Raw genomic sequence first — 17,360 nt, 5'->3', positions numbered from 1 at the left:
CTGCTTCAGATTTCTTCGTCGATCGGCAGTCGATCTGCTGGCGTTTTGCCTCTATTATTTCGCTACTCCGGACAACTTTGGAGTTCCCATCAATAGTACCTGCTTTATCAAGAACAGGCTGAAGCTCTGATGTTCTATCTGGGTCTTACATTATATATTGCAACAGTTGTTAGACTTTGCAAGGCACTTGTTTTCTCAAAATAAAGCTATTCTCCGAGGAGTTCAAGCCAGTAAAATACAACTATATCACCAATAGTGTGAATATGAGAGCCTGAATTGGTCTATAAAACGTGCAACTATTCATCTAATATGATATGCTAAGTGTCTCATGATAAGTTACGAAAATACTTGTGATCATCAAATACGTAGTGAGCCTAGATGTATTTAGACGATTGTTCCTAATAGGAGATTTGAACTGAACCTAGTACTCAAACCACCACATATTGGGTCAATTACGTTTCAAAGTTCTTTGCTTTTCTGCATTTTGAATAACCTTCTCATTCACAAAAAGGCCTTTTCTTCTCCTGATGTCGTTCATGTGTTTTCTAGCAATATTCTCTCTGTCCGCCGTGTTACCGAGTTCTTCCAACTCTTCCTCGGTTGTGGGCACCCAGAATGGATCTAAATTCAGGCATTCATAACCAGAAAAAACTAGTTGTGGGTGTGCAGCGCCTGAAGTTTTCTTTCTTACATCATCAGTGAAGCCAAATGCCTCAACCACGGGAATTCTTGCAATAATATGAAAGAACGGAGTACCTTCCTTCATTTCCTCTGACACAATCCGTCCACGTCTTTGCTGTACAACAGCATATACTTTACCTAAAACTTCTATACTTGCCTGAATTTCACATGTGTACATAGCCCACATAATTCTTGGTGACCAATCTAGAAAACTTTGGTGGATGGCATCTCTAGTTGTAGTAATCAATCTTCCGGACAAGTCTAGTACCTCATGCTGATAGGATGGATCATCAATAGCCGCGATTTCTTCGGGACTCATTTTTTGAATATCTTCTATAATGATCGCCATACCTTGGACTGGTTCTTTTGCCAATGGGCCCTCACTAACAGCTAACTCGAATCCATTAAGTATAGAATCCTCCAATTCAAAAGAAGCGCTACTACCATGGGGCACGAAGAAATTTCGAAGAAGTCCAGATTTAGAAATAAGTATGTTAGGGCCTGTTCTCCTAGGACCAAAACGACAAATTTCTGCAATCATTCCTTTCAATTCTGCGTCTTCATGTTCCGATGATTCATCTTCCAGATACCGCCTGAGTTTCGAAGAAGTTAAAATTTGTTCTTGTGAAGATTCGGCTTCCTTAATAAAGCTTTTAATTTGTTCTTCATTGTTAACTAAAAAGGTCGTCAGATTTTTAGGTAATGGAAGTGATCTGATTTTCAACTTTAATTCACCTAGGTATGCAACCATAACCCCTCTTCCCAGTCCCTGATTTCTGACGGGGTTCATCGTTATCGTTTTCAAAAATGTTTCTCTGTATGGTATAACAGGAGGTGAACAGGATATTTCGATTCCTGCAAACCTTTCTCTTAAATCTTTCAAACATCTTTCCAAATGTAATTCACCAGCTGTACATAATATGACTTCACCAGAATCTTCGAAACAAATTTCAACACATGGATCAGCCTGATTCAATAATTTTAAACCATGGACTAGCCTGCTCATCTCAGTTGGATTGGATGGTTCTAAAGCTACCCGAACGATAGGTGTAAAATTCGAACTTGTACTGGCTAGATTTACCCCTTGAATATTCTTCTCTATGAGGGTCCCACTTTTCAACACTTTACCTGCTAGCCCCCCAATACCAATAATATTTCCAGAAGGGCATTCATTTAAAGGAACCAATTCCTTACCCATAAAAAGATATAAGGAAGTGATCGTTGCTTGATCTATATGCTCAGCTGGCTGCTTTGCGTCATATTTTGGCCCAAGAACAGAAATTTCCTGGCCTACTTTTAGCGTCCCGCTATAAAGCCTTGTGAACGCAATAAGTTCCTCATTATTATCTTCATAAGGGATATCTGTTTCTAATTGAGCCTCATCATTTCCAAATGGATCCTCCTCTTCATATTCAAACATTGACGCTAAGGGGTCATTGGGATCGCTTGCTACCGGAACGAATTCTGGTATAGAATTAATATCGTCTAATCCCTCTGTTAATTCGGCATCATGTTCTTCGGTACTTTCAGTATCCAATTTGAATTCCGGTGCGAGTTCTGATACAACTTCAAAACTGTCAGTGGTATTTATATCTTGTTTTCTTTGGGTTGAAGTAGTTAAGTTCTTAGGCCGGATCAAATCGTCCATCATTGGCGTTACCGCTGTCTCAGATACTCTGGAATATAAATTAACCTCATCATTATCAATTGCAACCTTTGAAATTGATTCAGCTAATTCAGCTGTCCTTGCCGCTATTAGGGCTTCCTCCCTTGCCCTTCTTCTTTCAAGCAGCTCATCCATACCGGCAATATTGTTAGAATTGACTGGCAAGTCGTCTTTTGGTATTGATAATATCTTTGAAACGTAAGCGCACATGGGTCCACTTCTATCACATTCCTGCATTGCAGAAATTAGTGCCGGAGAAGCAACATCGTGACCTGGTGCATTTTCGATGATAGATTTGATTCTCTTCTGCTGCGATTCTAGAGGGGACGGTAATTCCATGACTACAGTTAACAAAATAGCAGTGCTAACAGGTATCCACTGGCCAAGAATTGTCTTCAATAAATTTTTATAATCCTTGGATTTTAAATCACGAGGAAGAACCTTAATATTAAGTGTTTTTGTAATCTTTTCCAACACTTCCGAATCATGTGAATTCAAAACATTATCATATATCTTCCAAATATTATCTAGGATTAAAGATACAAATAACGGTTTAAGTATTCTTCCTTTAAGGCCCTTGTTATTGATTATCTTCTTTGTCTTTGGGTCCATATAAAAGTCTCCCCATAAGACCTTCTGGAGGTTCTCCCTTTTTGCTCCTAGTTTTTGTTCATAAAATTTAGCAAATAAACCGATGTTAAATCCCCATCCGTCAATTGCGGAAGAAAATATGACATTATTCTTAGATGGTTCAAAATATAAATCAGCATCATCTTTTTCAATAAACTCGGCGTTTATATTCTGCTCTAGCTGTTCTCTCCATGAAAGGTCATCTAGAACTCGGTCACCTACATAAAATGAACCAATTATAGAATTAACTTGTTCTATTATCTTGGTCAAATGAAAATAAGCCTCTTGTGGGGTTAATTGTAACTCGTTGATTAATCTGTCCATTTTATTCAATACAAGTATAGGCTTCAGCTTCTCGGTCCAGCATTGTCTAAGAACGGTAACAGTTTGTGAGCAAACACCTTCTACAACATCAACCAGCACCACAGCACCATCACACAATCTTGACGCAGCGCTAACTTCACTTGAAAAGTCTATATGGCCCGGGGAATCAATTAAGTTTATCAAGTGCTCTGCAACAAGGGGTTCCTCACTGTTATCTTGCTTATGCAGCACCCTAAAATAAAGGGAAATAGCGCTTGATTCCATTGTGATACCACGCAACTGCTCATCGGGCCTGGAGTCTAAATATCTGACCCTACCCGCCAACCTCTGAGATATGATGCCATTAGAAGCTAACAACGAATCTGATAGGGATGTCTTACCATGATCAACGTGCGCCAGAATGCAAATATTTCTAATACAACTAGGATCTTTCTGCAACCTCTTGGAAATATCTGAACTCACTCTTGGCATTTTGTGAATTGGATATAGTTACTTCTACTTGCTTGCGGATCACTAACAACTGTTTACTTTTAATGAAGATTTTAGAGGATATCCAAAATTTTTGAGAACGTCGAAAACGATGGTTTCTATATTAGCAGGTACTCTGCTACCTTTTAGCCTCACTAGATCCTGTAAGTCATACCAACGTTAGTAACTTTGGTAAAATTGGCGAGTCTAACAAGTCTAGGATATATATATATATCCTAATCGTATTTTACAGCTGCCTTTAATTAGAATTGCGGTGAGCGTCTTCAGGTTTTTTGCCAACTAGATTGATTTTTCCATTTTTTCAACAACGCTTCTGCCAGCGATGAGCTGAACCATTAACAGAGACGATAATCGATATATTTATATTTGTTTCTGACTTGATTGTGATGTCTACTTCAGTAACTGAGTGTCCACATTGTAGTGGCAAGTTACGGAAATGTTTAATTCAGCAAAACTTCAGTATTGTTATTTGCCCTAACGAGGAATGCATGTATCCATTCAGCGACACTGATATAATCAACCACATAGTTCAGACAAATGACAAAGAGATACTAGAGGCTGCAAAGGCTAGATTAACCAATAATAAACTACTTGATAGCATGGGTGATAATAATACGATTGTTGAATGAAGCATTTAATACTATTTGTTCTTACAGTCTGCTGTTACTACATGTCTGTCGTTTGAAGTTTGGGACAGAGATTTGGGGAGTATTTGGCTTTTATATATAAAAAAACAGGTTGCTCTGTATGCATTAAAGGTTTATTTCAGATTGGTACATAACATCACCATCTGCGCTAATACTAACACTGAATTCAAGATCATCATCGGTGGATATGTCCCATGTCTTATAAAGCATCATTAAGGCAAACACATTGCAGATACTGCCTATGAATAATCCATCTAGATAATGTTTTACTCCCTCACATATTTCTGCAGATACAGTGTACATTAATATTTGACCTGTAGACATGAATATAGCGCCCAAAACCATAGAGCCTGTCATCCATAGGTTTTTAAGCACAAATAATGAGATGACCAATTGACATATTATAAAAACCAACATTGCAAGACCATTCAAACAATACATAACCACAAATAATGCAGTTGTGTTTGTGTTCATATCATTATGGTTTTGCATCCAGTCACGGAAAGTTATGATAGAAACTAGGAAACCTAATAACAGTCCGACAAAAGACACACCACGTACAATTAGCATGGATTTACGTGTTCCGTCTTCCCATAATCTGAATCCAAGAAATGCCATTACACCTAGCGCCCAAGCGCAGCCGCCTACCAATCCGATCTGAAGGGCCACCAAATATGGGTACGCCGCTGTGCCAGGTGGAGATATCCCACAATCAACTACCAACGTCATGCAGATCAACAGGAAACAGAGCTGAAATAAATATCCATATTCTGATCTGCCGATGGCTGTATACTTAAATCTGATGTTATAACTTATAATCAATATCACACAGAGCGCTATCAAATTCACAAACGCATTCCCCACTTGGAATATCGCAGTGTTCGCAATATCCACAGCCCTAGAGTAGCATCTCGGCACAACGCCGACATTTAAATGCGTCCGCTCATAATGACTGCTCTGACCAACTGCATTGGGCTGTGCAACGTTAGAAGATCTTACCACAAAACATAGCGGAAGCGGCGTTGTAGAACAAATATTCCCAAACTTCCCAATCGATAATAATGCTTCTTTCGTAAATTTTGAATTATTATAAATTTTTGAGATAGATGGCATATCTATTTCACCTGATTTAAAAAATGGATTGAATTTTGGGAGCTTCATACTGACCTAATTAATATACCCTTTTTTTTGTAAAACCAATCTCTATAACTGCGTCTTGTCTTAAGGTACTAGCTGATATTTCGTCCTATACTTGATTGTACTTCTTTTACACAACATATCTAACCTTTTTTTAAGTGACAGTAACTCTTCTGTCTTCATACTATTTTTTTAAATTAACTTTTTGTATATTATGTCTATTTACCATGTATATACCACAAACCCAGTTTACACTCATTATCACATAGTCTTGGCAGAATAACCTTATTTTCTATGTTACCTAACGTAAAACGACTATAGATACCAGTTCTGCTTGCGCAATGTAGGAATAACTATTTTCTACAATTTCTTGTTTTATATATCTTTAAACATCTGATTCAAACACCTGACGCAGATATCATTATTTATTGTGTCGTCTCCTGTCAGTGATGTTCACTCCATAACTGTGACATTCTCGGACGTTCTTCTAAGAGAATCTTGTTACAACAGCGTCAATCGAGCTTATTCAATGTGCTTGACTGTACATCCGTACATCTATCCATACACCCGTACATTTAATGTTGGTACAATGAAAATGTAAGCGGGCGTCTGTTGCGCACCACGCACCACACTGCGATATTCTCGGATGGATGCGGGAGCGCGTGCGGGCCGAGCGCCCTCCGAACTTACCACGGTCCAGGATGAGAATGCTCCTGTGGTAGGGGGTGGGAGCAACCACGCGGGGGGACCGTTTCGAGATCGCACGGACGGGAAACCAAGCGGCAGGCTGGGAGGGACGGTACGCGCCCGGCCAGGCGGGGACCACTGGCCTCAGGCTGAGCCTAGCTTCAGCAGCCCGCGCGGACGATGCTGTCTCCGTCTTCGACGGAATCTGCAGTGGTACTCTGCGGCAGTAAATCAAAGAAAATTATAGTAAATTTCATTCAATATATCCAGCTATAAGGTTTTGTTGGAGCCAACAGTTGAAAGGAAGTAGCAAACCAAAGTCAGTTTTCGCAATGGGTATGTAACGGCTGATTGAAATATTATGGAATACACGGTTGGTGATCTATACGTTTATTCATGTGTGTGTCAGGGTGGTTGGTGGTATTGCAAGTGATAGCATAGGTTGATTGGTTTTTTCATTAAAATATTAATGGTGCAAACAGAGGAACAGCGTATGTGGACGGGTGGAATACAAGGGTTGTGGTGGTGGTTCTTCTAGTGCAAGGTAAATCTGAAGTGGACATCAAGTTTTATTTATCCTTTGTTCAGAAGATAATTTAACAGGGCATTGAGGGCTTGGCTGAACACAGTAACAGATGCTGGATGAATCATGGATTGTTTTAATTTGAAAACCCCCTGTGTTGCAGTGGAGCCCCGCCTGGCGTGTAAAAAATCGTGTTCTTCACCAACTCATATGTAATGAGACGCAGCATTACTAACAAGTTCTTTTTTTACAGTTAACGTTCCAAAGACCAGAAAGACTTACTGCAAAGGTAAGAGCTGTCGTAAGCACACTCAACACAAGGTCACCCAGTACAAGGCTGGTAAGGCCTCCTTGTTTGCCCAAGGTAAGAGAAGATATGACCGTAAGCAATGTGGTTATGGTGGTCAAACAAAGCAAATTTTCCATAAGAAGGCCAAGACTACCAAGAAGGTTGTTTTGAGATTGGAATGTGTCAACTGTAAGACCAAGGCCCAATTGCCATTGAAGAGATGCAAGCACTTTGAGTTGGGTGGTGAAAAGAAGCAAAAGGGTCAAGCTTTGCAATTCTGAGCTTATTACGTATATTCCTACGACATACTAATTTTTCCTTCTATATTTCATCGATCAATTTGTATATTTTGCGATATCACTACTAGCTCATCGATATATAAGCCTACGGTAATATATTAAGACGTTAATACTAGATCTTTATTAGTGTTCTCTACTTCGTCACGTGACATTGATCACTCATCACGTCAAAAGGAAGAGTCTTGAATAATGACATACCTAAATAAGAAAACAGTTGCTTCTTTTATAGAAAAAGTGGTTGGCTTAATAATTCTCCAGTTAAATTAAACAAGTAGTTGAATACTCTATAGTACTTATCTTTTGGGTAAAAAGCAGGAACTCGCTACGGTTAAAAAAGTCAGAGTAGAGATAAATTGTGTGGGTGTGATTCTACAAACATTCAATTGAACACGTAAGTTGAAGATCAAATGTTTGGGGGTCAAGGATATTATTGCCAGAGTGGTAATACCAACCATGAATTTGGAACTTCGCCTCTTCAAAGGCCAGCGGCTGCTGCATTTAGTAACAGTTACATGAAACTTCAGGGTTCGCATCAATCTCTTCAGGAGCAGTTGGCAATGGAGCAGCAGCATCAGCAGCAGCAGCAGCAGGCGCACAAAGTTCAGGGACAGACGGATAGTGGTCACCAAGTGTACGGAGCAGGATTTACTGATATTCCCGCATTGAACTATGCTAGTACGTCTCCTAAATACTCAGGTAACACTTACAATCAGTCGCAGCAGCCATTACAGCCGTTGCAGCCTGCTATGGCTACGAGACCACAGCAAGTTATCCACACACCACCACCTACAGCAACTAGCATATATAGCCAAAACAATACGTCATTTACAAATGTTAATGAGCCGTCGTTAGCTTTGGGCCATGCTTCACCAGGCCAATTTTCAAACAGTTCAGAGTTCAGTGGCCATCACCAACAGTTACATCAACAGAAGCAGCAGCAGCAGCAGCAGCAACAACAACACGAACACCAACAGCACTACTGTAAAATGCCGTCATCCCCATATCAATCGTCGATGAATCCATTTCCACAAGACCAATTACAGTCTCAAGTACTTGATGACCAAAAATTGGCATTACAGAGCCAACAAATACAAGTCACATCCCAATCACGTCAGCAAGGCGTCGCAGCAGGTGCATTAACTCAGTCTCCGACCCCTAATCAGAGAAATAGTGCCTGCAGTGCTACCAACTACATGTATTTTGAAAGAAGGCCTGAATTGCTCAGCAAGTCAACGCAGGAGAAGGCAGCCGCTGTAAAGCTGAAGGTGGAGAACTTTTATCAGTCCTCCGTCAATCATGCAATAGAGAGGAACCAAAGACGTGTAGAATTGGAATCGCAGTTAATGTCTCAAGGCTGGTCTGAAGAGAGAAAGAACAGGCAGCTCACGTCATTGGGCAGAAAAGAATCACAATTTTTAAGACTTCGTAGGACAAGGTTGTCCTTGGAGGATTTCCATACGGTCAAGGTCATTGGGAAAGGTGCTTTTGGTGAAGTCCGGTTGGTGCAGAAAAAAGACACAGGCAAAATCTACGCAATGAAAACGCTGTTAAAGTCAGAGATGTATAAGAAGGATCAATTAGCACATGTCAAGGCAGAAAGAGATGTATTGGCTGGTAGCGATTCTCCGTGGGTTGTTTCTTTATATTATTCCTTTCAGGATGCTCAGTACTTGTATTTAATCATGGAGTTTTTACCAGGTGGTGATTTGATGACTATGTTGATCAGGTGGCAGATTTTTACTGAAGATGTGACAAGATTTTACATGGCAGAATGTATATTAGCAATAGAGGCCATTCACAAACTTGGATTTATTCACAGAGATATCAAGCCAGATAACATTTTAATTGACATTCGTGGTCACATAAAATTGTCAGATTTTGGGTTATCTACAGGTTTCCACAAAACGCACGATTCTAGTTACTATAAGAAGTTATTACAGGAAGATGAGCAAAACCAAAATGGGGGGCCTATGAACAAGCCTCAAGCGTTAGGCAATGGAGGTGGAAATAGAAATACCATGCTTGTCGATGCCATCCATTTGACAATGACCAATCGACAACAAATGCAAACATGGAGAAAGTCTCGTCGGTTAATGGCCTATTCTACGGTAGGAACACCTGACTACATAGCCCCAGAAATCTTTCTGTATCAGGGTTACGGCCAAGAGTGTGACTGGTGGTCCTTGGGTGCCATTATGTATGAGTGTCTCATTGGCTGGCCACCCTTCTGTTCCGAAACACCGCAAGAAACTTACAGGAAAATCATGAACTTTGAACAAACTTTGGCATTTCCGGATGACATACACATATCTTATGAAGCTGAAGATTTGATTCGCCGTCTATTAGCCCACGCAGATGAGAGACTAGGAAGACATGGAGGTGCTTCTGAGATTAAAAATCACCCATTTTTCCGTGGGGTTGACTGGGAGACAATCAGACAGGTAGGCGCTCCTTATATTCCAAAACTTTCCAGTATCACTGATACCAGATTCTTTCCTACCGATGAACTAGAAAACGTCCCAGACTCCCCCGCAATGGCTCAGGCTGCCAAGCAAAGAGAGCAAATGATGAAACAAGGCAGCGCTGTTGTCGACCCACAAGTCAAGGAAGACCTACCATTCATCGGATACACCTACTCCAGGTTCGATTATTTAACAAGAAAGAACGCATTGTAAATGCTCTCCATATATATCTACTGCACTTTCTTTCGCACATGCACACCTCTCCCCTTCACCGACCCTCCTTCACTCTCTTCCCTTCGTCCAGACACCACTGTCCGGGATACCCTTATATACATAGTCTTTGGAACCAGCAAGGCAACTCACATACATCGAAGCCTGTCTGGTTTTAAAGCAAGACAGTATATAATACATAATTTACAATGTGGATACAGCTGATTCCCAATGTATCATTCACAACGTCTACACCGGGTGCCCAGCAACGATCCTCAAAAATATTTTCTACGCCTGTCTAGACCTAAAAATACCAGAGAATTGTAGCATATAACAAAATAGACTACTAGATCCCCCCTCTTAAAATGAGTTTCATAAGGTCCAGATGAGCGATTAAAATGATGTTGAGGATCTAACACAAAAAAAGAGCTGAGTAGAATGTATATAAAGACATCCGAACAAGTGGTTTAAAGGATGCCAAAACTGAGAAATCATCGAAAAAAGCTTTTATACTTTTTCTGGTTTCCTCTTCTTGGCACATCGCCAGTGAATACATGACGAAACGGCATCAATAAAGCAGGGTAACACACGCAGCTGCACTAAGGGAGGCAGGGCATGGTCTTCATTCATAGTTGGGGTCCTCCATTGAGCAGGACTCCTCGAGGGCAGCTGAACCGTCCCTCTTCTGTACTTAGATCTGTCCGGCCGTATATACACATACATACACATGTATATTAACCTCTACCAAACCTGAGATTTGTTTGGACAGGGCTCTACAACTTCTTGTTGCCCTTCAAAGCGGCGGCATCTGGTGACGGATGAATCCAAATATATAGACAGTAGAATCCCCAGGAAATGGTGGTGACAGCAAGGAATATTATAGAGAGGTAAGGTTCTGGAACATCCAAGAACGGGTAAGGGTAAGCTTGGCCTAGATCTTTAGCTACAATGTATTTCAACCATCTATTGTAACTGAAACCAAATGCAGTAATGATTAACCAGGCCACGCCTTTAGACATTTGGAATGGTTCCTGCTTGACAAGGAAGTAGTCCATAAGTAACGAGACAACAGGGAACAGATGAACACAAAGATCTGCCTGTATAGACAAATTAGGTTCTCCATCTGGCTCGACACCGTGAAGAATCATATGGATGAAAAACAATCTCAAAGGCCAATAAACGGAAGAGACTATGGATTCGATCACCAACGTAATCGGCAACGTTCCTTCCCGTGCAATGTTATCGACAGTAGAACCTTCAGTTGAAAACAATAAATTCAAAACTTGGATCCCATTATTCACCAAAGTAATATAAGCACCAATTATAGTTAAAAACTGTTTGGGACCCGCTAACTGCAAATTTGGGGGGAGAACCACGTTCGTGGCTTTATACACCCCCCAAGATGTAAATATTAAAGACGATGAATTCAAAAACAAACTAAGTAGAGACATTTTGCTGTTCGTGTCATCCACTGATGATACCTGAGATGCTGTTTTGGTCATTGTTGAACAAAATATAAGACTAATCGATAGCTGGTAGTCAGTAGTTAGCGGTCGATAGCCGATCTAAAACCATACCGATTGTGAATGCAATTAAATTAATAAAGTACGCCTTAAATTTTTTTTGATGACTTTTTCCTTTAATAGATAACGGAAGTCTGCGAATTAAACTGATCAATGGGGGAATGGAGAAGGAGGGAGAGAAAGAGAATCTATCAATTTTATTGGAGTTGTTTCATTTTGTGACCATTAGAGTAAGCCAGCTGCTATTGCATAAAAGGTGGCTCTAATCGCAGCTACAACCCCCCCCCCCCGCAACAAGCTTTTATCCCACTGCATCTCTTAGTTGCTGAGGAAGGGGAACATACAGAAGCGGAAACAGCTGGATATCGTTGATGCCTACTGGTTCACCCTGTGAAGATACGGTCATGTATAAAAATGCATGGATTATGTGTAGTAGATGGAAATATATATAAAAGAACAATGAGAGTGTTATTAGAACTAGATAACCAGGGTTTGATTTGATAAGTGCACACTGGTTGTGTTCCCCTTTCATTGTGGTATGCAACAAGGTTGGTTGCACGGCGTGGGTGCTCTCAGGTTGTCGCACTACACCTGTTTGTTGGAGGGCGTTGCCACCGTTATGAGCTGGAAGGTGACATGATAATTGGCCTGCCTAAGCTCACCGTTATACGTTATCCTTGTTATTCCCGGAGGGGTTCATATAATAGGTGAAGGCCGAGAAAGGAAGGATCAGAGGTAACACAGATAAGGAAAACTTATCTTATCAAGAAGGCTGTGTTTGGCAAAACAAACATTCGCGCTGGACAACGTTTTATCTGCTGTTGAGGTCGATTATAGTTGTGTTTTCTTTGGGAAATACGGGTAGAAGAACAAGATTGCATGAATTCGGGAACCGATATGTTAGTGACTAATTGTAGACAGAGTTTTCAGAAAGGGAGATATGATATATATAACGGCTGGGGGCTCTTGTTGGATAAAATATCGTCTAATGATTTCCCTCAGGGCTAAGAGTTACGAAGGTATTTTTGTCGACGGGTCCGTCCTCGTTTCTCAGTCTTCAGTATTATTGTTTTAGTTATTGATTTACAAATATAGGGTTCGCGGGCAATGTCGGGTAGCGATTCTGCGATATCTTTTGTGGACAGTGTGAAGAATCCTTTGAGTACGGATGTAAATGTTGAGTATCAGTTGTTCAATCTGGTGTGGGTGGGGATGGCAGCGGTTTTGGTGTGGTTGGTGGTGCCGGGTGTAGGCCTACTTTATTCGGGGCTATCGAGGAAGAAGCATGCTTTGTCGCTGTTATGGGCGTCGGTGATGGCGGTTGCAGTAGTGTCTTTCCAGTGGTTCATATGGGGGTACTCGTTGGCTTTTTCCCATACTACAAGAGGGAACGGATTCATTGGAACTCTAGAGTTTTTCGGGATGAAGGGAGATTTGAGTCGTCCCAGTTGGACGGCCACGGTGCCTGACGTTCTTTTTGCATTCTATCAGGGGATGTTTGCCATGGTCACAGGTATTTTGATGGTAGGTGGCGCGTGTGAACGGGCGCGGTTATTGCCTATGATGGTGTTCTTGTTTTTATGGGTAACCACTGTTTATTGTCCTATTGCTTGCTGGACTTGGAACGGTGAGGGATGGTTGGCTAGGATGGGGGCATTAGACTATGCCGGAGGCGGCCCAGTCCATATTAGTTCTGGTCATGGTGCCTTGATTTACGCTCTGGTTTTAGGTAGGCGGAATGACCCGGTGACTAAAGATAGTGTTCCGAAATACATGCCTCATTCCATAACCTCGGTTGTTTTAGGTACTGTCTTCCTATGGTTTGGTTGGTTCGGTTTCAATGGCGGTTCTGCCGGGAATGCATCCGTTAGGGCCTGGTACTCTTGTGTGTCTACCAATCTAGCTGCATCCTGTGGTGGACTGGCATGGATGTTCATTGACTATTTTAGATACGGTAGAAAGTGGACAACGATTGGACTATGCAGCGGCGCGATCTCTGGGTTGGTAGGGATCACACCAGCGGCCGGATTTGTTCCCATCTGGGCGTCTGTAATCATTGGAGTTGTCACTGCTTCTGCTTGTAATGTTGCGGTAGACATAAAAAGAATCCTGAAAATCGATGATGGCCTAGATGTATATGCACTACACGGTGTAGGTGGTGCTGTGGGGTCTGTGCTTACTGGGTTATTTGCAGCTGACTACGTAAATGCGTTGGGCGGCAGCTATGTCACTACAATCGAGGGCGGGTGGATCAATAAGCACTGGAAACAACTCGGTTACCAGTTGGCCGCTATTTGCTCCACAGTCGCATGGACCTGTTGTGTCACAACAATTTTGCTGTTAATTTTAGACAGGCTGCCCTTTTTACGGCTAAGGCTAAGAGCAGAAGAAGAAGAACAAGGCACGGATTATGCCCAAATAGGAGAGTTTACTTATGAGGAGAATGAGATGTATATCCCCGAACCTACGAGGTATAAAGATACAACAAGAAAGTCATCAACAAAAGACGATAGTGATCATCAACTCGAAAGTGGTAGCGACGAACACATTGCAGCTGCTGCAAAAGAAGCTGCAGTCGCCTGACGTTCTCTACGTCCATCAGACAGGTTTCAGGCAACCTGTCATTTGTCTCTAGGAATATCTAATTATATACTACTAATAATACCTTGCCCCCTCCCTCCTTAGCAAACAAAATTCGCGGGCGACAGCTATTATTAGTCGCAAAAGATTGGGGAACTACAATTATGCCACTACGAGGTGGCCCTTGCACATTGTGCTGCTGCTTTGTTACCCGGTATTCGTGATCTTCCCTTAAGAGCAAAACATCTCCGTGCTGCATATAAAACGACAGAGAAAACTGCTAAAAAATATAAGGGCATCGCATCTTTAAACACATGCATACTTACTAATCAGTGATCTAGAGAATATATCAAGTATGAGGTTGAGCGTATTCTTATGTTTCTTAGGTGCTCTGCAGTGGGTTGTTGCATCTGGTATGTATATACGTCCTGGCCATGAACCGTTCATTATTTTATTTCATTAGCTGTCCATCCGTCAGTCAGTATACTAATTATATCATCCCTTTTTTAAAAAATAGATACGTTTATCATTACGTTTCCACAGACGAATGTAACTGAAGAGATTATCCCCAGGGTTGAGGAAGCAATAACGAGTGTAGGGGGCTCTGTCGTACATACGCTTTCTTTCACTAGAATGCTGATTGTGAATTTGCCTGGTAACGCTGCCAACTCGTTGTCCGACATCAGGAACAGAATGGGGTGGAACTTTTCCATGGAACAGGACTCAGACGTACATACGGCGTGAACGTCTAAGATGCAAATTAAAGGTTATATTATACAGTGTAACTGCTACACTTTTCAGGTATGAGTATGACAGTGACTATGGCTTCTCTCGAGTTTGAGGAGATATTTGAGTTCTTTTTATGTATATGTATATTATATCATCTATGTTTTAGGAAAGGAAATCCCGTTTTATTGACATTGAAATCATGCTTATCATACGCTAGCGCTCCAGATTGATGCTATCACCAAACTTGGCATATAGCACCCTTTTCAGCGTTGCCATGCGTTGTTCCAACGCTTCGTCTTGCTCTTCAAGTTCCAAAATACGCGAATCCACAGTTTGCACGTCCCTTTCCAGTTGTTCAACCACTTCGCTTTGTTTGAGGAATACAAAACTTTCACCGATCTTGTATTGAACCTTCTTATCCTCATCAATAAGCTCGATTTCCATAGATATATCATCTAGATATTCCTTTTCCTGTCTTTGGCGCTGCAATTCCACATCAAGGGCGTCTTTTCTCATAATCAGCTTCGAAAACTCATTGATCCGTTGTTGGTCTTCATACAATACCTGTACGGTATTCTTTTTCCCCTCGGGAAGCTGGAACAAACACCACGTTAGTATACGAGTTGTACCTTGCTATTCAGTTAGAATACATCCATACATACCAATTCCATCTTCGTAAGTCTTGGCCCCTCCACTAAGTCGCTCTTGTACGCATTATTATAGTTGTTCGTGCGTTCGTTCGTGCTCTTCAGAAGCAAATTAATGATTAAAATTCTCATTCGTTCAAAGTGATATCACTAACATACCAATTTGCTACTAACCATGCCATGAGGACGGACACTCTCCTTGAGCCTTCCCTCCAATCTGATTCATATGCCTGGCTAGATACGTAGTCTGTCTCTTGAAGTTACAGTAAGCAAGCCCTTTTTTGTTAATGTACTGCATAGATTGTAGATATTCACCGTAAAAGCTACTTTTCAGGATCTAAAACCCATTTTTCAACCACCCACCCACCAACCAAAACAGCAAGCTACTCAACAGTTTACATGCTACCTCAACATCACAACAATAGTAGTCCTCCAGGCAGGCCCGCAGACACCATCACGTGACCAGTGTTACCCGCACGTGAATTTTAAGGGCCTCCCCAATTTAGAGCACATGGCTCGCAAATGCAAATTGCAACTGACACATGCAATATACGCCTAGCGTGCAACAAGTATTTAAAAACGTATATATAGTCGTTGTCCCACATGGCGTATGTAAGCACAAAACCCAGTATGGCTGTGCACGTGCCGGGATGATGGGAGTAATAATCGAATAAAAGAGAGTATATAGTTGAGCTTGTTTTAGTTTGTTAAGCAAAAAACAGTTTATTATATATTATTGCTGGCAACACCATATCTCCCCGTAATAATACCTCAGTTTTTGATAAGGATTTTCGATATACAACGGTGGGCTGGGGGGTTTCAAGGTATATATATATAATAATAGCATAGTATAAGTGGGCTATGTACACGGAGACTATCAATATGGCAAGGGATTATTCGAGGGTGGTGCCGAACGATGAGAACGAGCTTTTATTTCAGTTTGATGGGCCGTCCATGTCGCATGTCGATGGCGAGGATCTATACTATATGCCGGAGATTGATGTCGGTGAGGATGAGAATATGACACTATATTCTGGACCGGGGTATCCTGTGTCAGAATGTACGACTCTAAATTATAATTTCAGGACGACGACGACAGCGGGCGTTGGCGCCAGTGCTGGCGCCGTGGAGTCGCTGCTGCATGCTAAGACAATGGGTGTTCAAGCCTGTCCAAAAATTGCACGCAATATGCTGTCGCATGTCCGGCGGCTTTCGCCCCAGGAATTCCATCCGACCATTTGCCTGAAGGAAGAGTCTCTTGACCAAAATACAGTGTTTAAGGAATACAACAGCTATTTGAACCAAATAGGGTTACACAACAGCCGTAGCAACGACAGACCTTTTCTTTCTCAAAGGGCGCCATGTGACGGTGACGGGTCGAAAAACCAGCGGCTCGAAAGGCTCGAAGAATTGGTGGATAAGTTTTGGATCGGTGACGGACGCATCGATGAGGACATGTTTGAAGACAGCAGCGACGAAGAGGACGCTAGATAGCCGATTTCTTTGACAACCGTGGGAAATATCACTCTACATAGTTTTCAATGCAGTTTATGATTTTGCTGAGCTCTCCAGAAGCTTTCCATGTATTTTATTATGCTATCCGAGCGGCCTCCGGCCTGCCGAGGGCAGGCCGGAGGCCGCTGGCGCTGACGCGCCACGTCGTGCCGTAATCATCGTCTCCGGAGGTCTTCAGGACTAACTACTACTGCGGCCTTTTGATGCAGCCATGGGGAACAGAAAACTGACTCCACAAAACTGCCAATTGCTGTTTTAGGTTTGCGTTGTAACGCACAAATACTAAGACAGTTGCGCATTTGAAGCTCCGATTGCGCAGTCC

General features: G+C 41.7%; 10 protein-coding genes across 10 annotated transcripts; 6 read left to right on the top strand and 4 right to left on the bottom strand.

Moving 5' to 3' along the window:
- Positions 1-448: 448 nt before the first annotated feature.
- Positions 449-3,772, bottom strand: RIA1 (GTPase RIA1; the record flags this gene model as incomplete). Its single annotated transcript, XM_003647547.1, has 1 exon — positions 449-3,772. The coding sequence occupies one exon, from the start codon at positions 3,770-3,772 to the stop codon at positions 449-451; it is 3,324 nt and encodes a 1,107-aa protein (XP_003647595.1).
- A 404-nt stretch (positions 3,773-4,176) lies between these two features.
- Ecym_6403 (uncharacterized protein) lies at positions 4,177-4,419 on the top strand (the record flags this gene model as incomplete). Its single annotated transcript, XM_003647546.1, has 1 exon — positions 4,177-4,419. One exon carries the CDS (start codon positions 4,177-4,179, stop codon positions 4,417-4,419), a length of 243 nt encoding a protein of 80 aa, XP_003647594.1.
- Positions 4,420-4,542: 123 nt separating this feature from the next.
- Positions 4,543-5,598, bottom strand: CHS7 (Chs7p; the record flags this gene model as incomplete). The annotated part of the gene is made up of 1 exon (XM_003647545.1): positions 4,543-5,598. The coding sequence occupies one exon, from the start codon at positions 5,596-5,598 to the stop codon at positions 4,543-4,545; it is 1,056 nt and encodes a 351-aa protein (XP_003647593.1).
- Positions 5,599-6,593: 995 nt separating this feature from the next.
- Positions 6,594-7,354, top strand: RPL42A (60S ribosomal protein eL42; the record flags this gene model as incomplete). The annotated part of the gene is made up of 2 exons (XM_003647544.1): positions 6,594-6,597; positions 7,038-7,354. The coding sequence occupies 2 exons, from the start codon at positions 6,594-6,596 to the stop codon at positions 7,352-7,354; spliced, it is 321 nt and encodes a 106-aa protein (XP_003647592.1).
- A 425-nt stretch (positions 7,355-7,779) lies between these two features.
- Positions 7,780-10,047, top strand: CBK1 (serine/threonine protein kinase CBK1; the record flags this gene model as incomplete). The annotated part of the gene is made up of 1 exon (XM_003647543.1): positions 7,780-10,047. One exon carries the CDS (start codon positions 7,780-7,782, stop codon positions 10,045-10,047), a length of 2,268 nt encoding a protein of 755 aa, XP_003647591.1.
- A 770-nt stretch (positions 10,048-10,817) lies between these two features.
- On the bottom strand, positions 10,818-11,546 carry Ecym_6399 (uncharacterized protein; the record flags this gene model as incomplete). The annotated part of the gene is made up of 1 exon (XM_003647542.1): positions 10,818-11,546. The coding sequence occupies one exon, from the start codon at positions 11,544-11,546 to the stop codon at positions 10,818-10,820; it is 729 nt and encodes a 242-aa protein (XP_003647590.1).
- A 1,128-nt stretch (positions 11,547-12,674) lies between these two features.
- MEP2 (ammonium permease MEP2) lies at positions 12,675-14,150 on the top strand (the record flags this gene model as incomplete). The annotated part of the gene is made up of 1 exon (XM_003647541.1): positions 12,675-14,150. One exon carries the CDS (start codon positions 12,675-12,677, stop codon positions 14,148-14,150), a length of 1,476 nt encoding a protein of 491 aa, XP_003647589.1.
- Positions 14,151-14,502: 352 nt separating this feature from the next.
- Ecym_6397 (uncharacterized protein) lies at positions 14,503-14,891 on the top strand (the record flags this gene model as incomplete). Its single annotated transcript, XM_003647540.1, has 2 exons — positions 14,503-14,560; positions 14,665-14,891. 2 exons carry the CDS (start codon positions 14,503-14,505, stop codon positions 14,889-14,891), a joined length of 285 nt encoding a protein of 94 aa, XP_003647588.1.
- A 198-nt stretch (positions 14,892-15,089) lies between these two features.
- GIM3 (tubulin-binding prefolding complex subunit GIM3) lies at positions 15,090-15,547 on the bottom strand (the record flags this gene model as incomplete). The annotated part of the gene is made up of 2 exons (XM_003647539.1): positions 15,090-15,470; positions 15,539-15,547. 2 exons carry the CDS (start codon positions 15,545-15,547, stop codon positions 15,090-15,092), a joined length of 390 nt encoding a protein of 129 aa, XP_003647587.1.
- An 837-nt stretch (positions 15,548-16,384) lies between these two features.
- Positions 16,385-17,017, top strand: SPL2 (Spl2p; the record flags this gene model as incomplete). The annotated part of the gene is made up of 1 exon (XM_003647538.1): positions 16,385-17,017. The coding sequence occupies one exon, from the start codon at positions 16,385-16,387 to the stop codon at positions 17,015-17,017; it is 633 nt and encodes a 210-aa protein (XP_003647586.1).
- Positions 17,018-17,360: the final 343 nt, after the last annotated feature.

The sequence above is a fragment of the Eremothecium cymbalariae genome, chromosome 6 (genome assembly GCF_000235365.1).
Source record: "Eremothecium cymbalariae DBVPG#7215 chromosome 6, complete sequence".
NCBI classification, from domain to species: domain Eukaryota; kingdom Fungi; phylum Ascomycota; class Saccharomycetes; order Saccharomycetales; family Saccharomycetaceae; genus Eremothecium; species Eremothecium cymbalariae.
This window is presented reverse-complemented; position numbering and strand designations above follow the sequence as displayed.